Source organism: Condylura cristata, unplaced genomic scaffold, assembly GCF_000260355.1.
Source record: "Condylura cristata isolate star-nosed mole 26May11 unplaced genomic scaffold, ConCri1.0 scaffold00091, whole genome shotgun sequence".
Taxonomy (NCBI): Eukaryota; Metazoa; Chordata; class Mammalia; order Eulipotyphla; family Talpidae; genus Condylura; species Condylura cristata.
In genome coordinates this window covers 128,657-129,370 of record NW_004567192.1, presented here as the reverse complement: position 1 = coordinate 129,370, position 714 = coordinate 128,657, and the positions used below count along the sequence as shown (strand labels likewise).

Genomic DNA, 714 nt, shown 5'->3' with positions numbered 1-714 from the left:
AGACATTCCTCTCTGTGGAAACTTCCTGTGCTTAGCGGCCGGCCGGGAGGCGCCCACACACTTGTCCTCCGGGCGCCCGGCCCCGCCCGTGTCCCGAGCGGCCTCTGGCCTGGCCGCACAGGCCCCCGGGGACAGCACCCCCAGGGCCCTGTGCCAGGCAAGTGCACCGGGGGGCCCCCAGCGGCCCCCTGGCCAGTCTTCGGGCTGAGGCCACCGCTGTGCACGGGCCAGCCGGCCAGCGATGGCGCCAGCCTTTGCCCATCCCTCAGAGCGCGGGGGAATGGAGCCCGAGTGGACAGTGGGCGGCCGGCGCGTCCCCCGGCCGGCTGTTCTCAGACACCTGCTGGAGCCGCTGCTGGAGGGCAGCGTCTTCGCAAAGCCGCGTCCACCCTGGACCAGGGCCCAGTGCAGCCCCGCTCCTCTGCACACGGCCGAGTGGCCACCCCTCCCCGGAGATGCCCCGACCTGGGTGGCAGCCGACGGGCCCCAAAGCCTCCCAGACCCCCGACACTCGGCCTGCCGCTATCAGCCGAGACAAAACTGCCCCGCCCGCCGGCCATTGTCCTGCCTTCCAGCCGTGTTTGCTCTGGACCCGGCTGACCCCGCTGACCAGGCAGGCCGGGCGAGCTTGGTCCGGGGCCGGCAGGCCCTGTCCGCCTCCAGCGGCCAGGCGGCCTCCGCCGGCTGGTTCTCACGCAGCCAGGCCCCCGAGGG

The 714-nt window shown here is 73.8% G+C and overlaps 1 protein-coding gene across 1 annotated transcript in view; it reads left to right on the top strand.

Annotated features, from left to right (window-relative positions):
* Positions 1–241: 241 nt before the first annotated feature.
* The window catches only part of SLC9A3 (solute carrier family 9, subfamily A (NHE3, cation proton antiporter 3), member 3), a 27,114-nt gene continuing 26,641 nt past the window's right edge, over positions 242–714 (top strand). The window contains exon 1 of the mRNA XM_012734904.1: positions 242–703. Within this exon, the coding sequence (XP_012590358.1) occupies positions 242–703 (462 nt within the window). The remainder of the gene's footprint in view (positions 704–714) is intronic.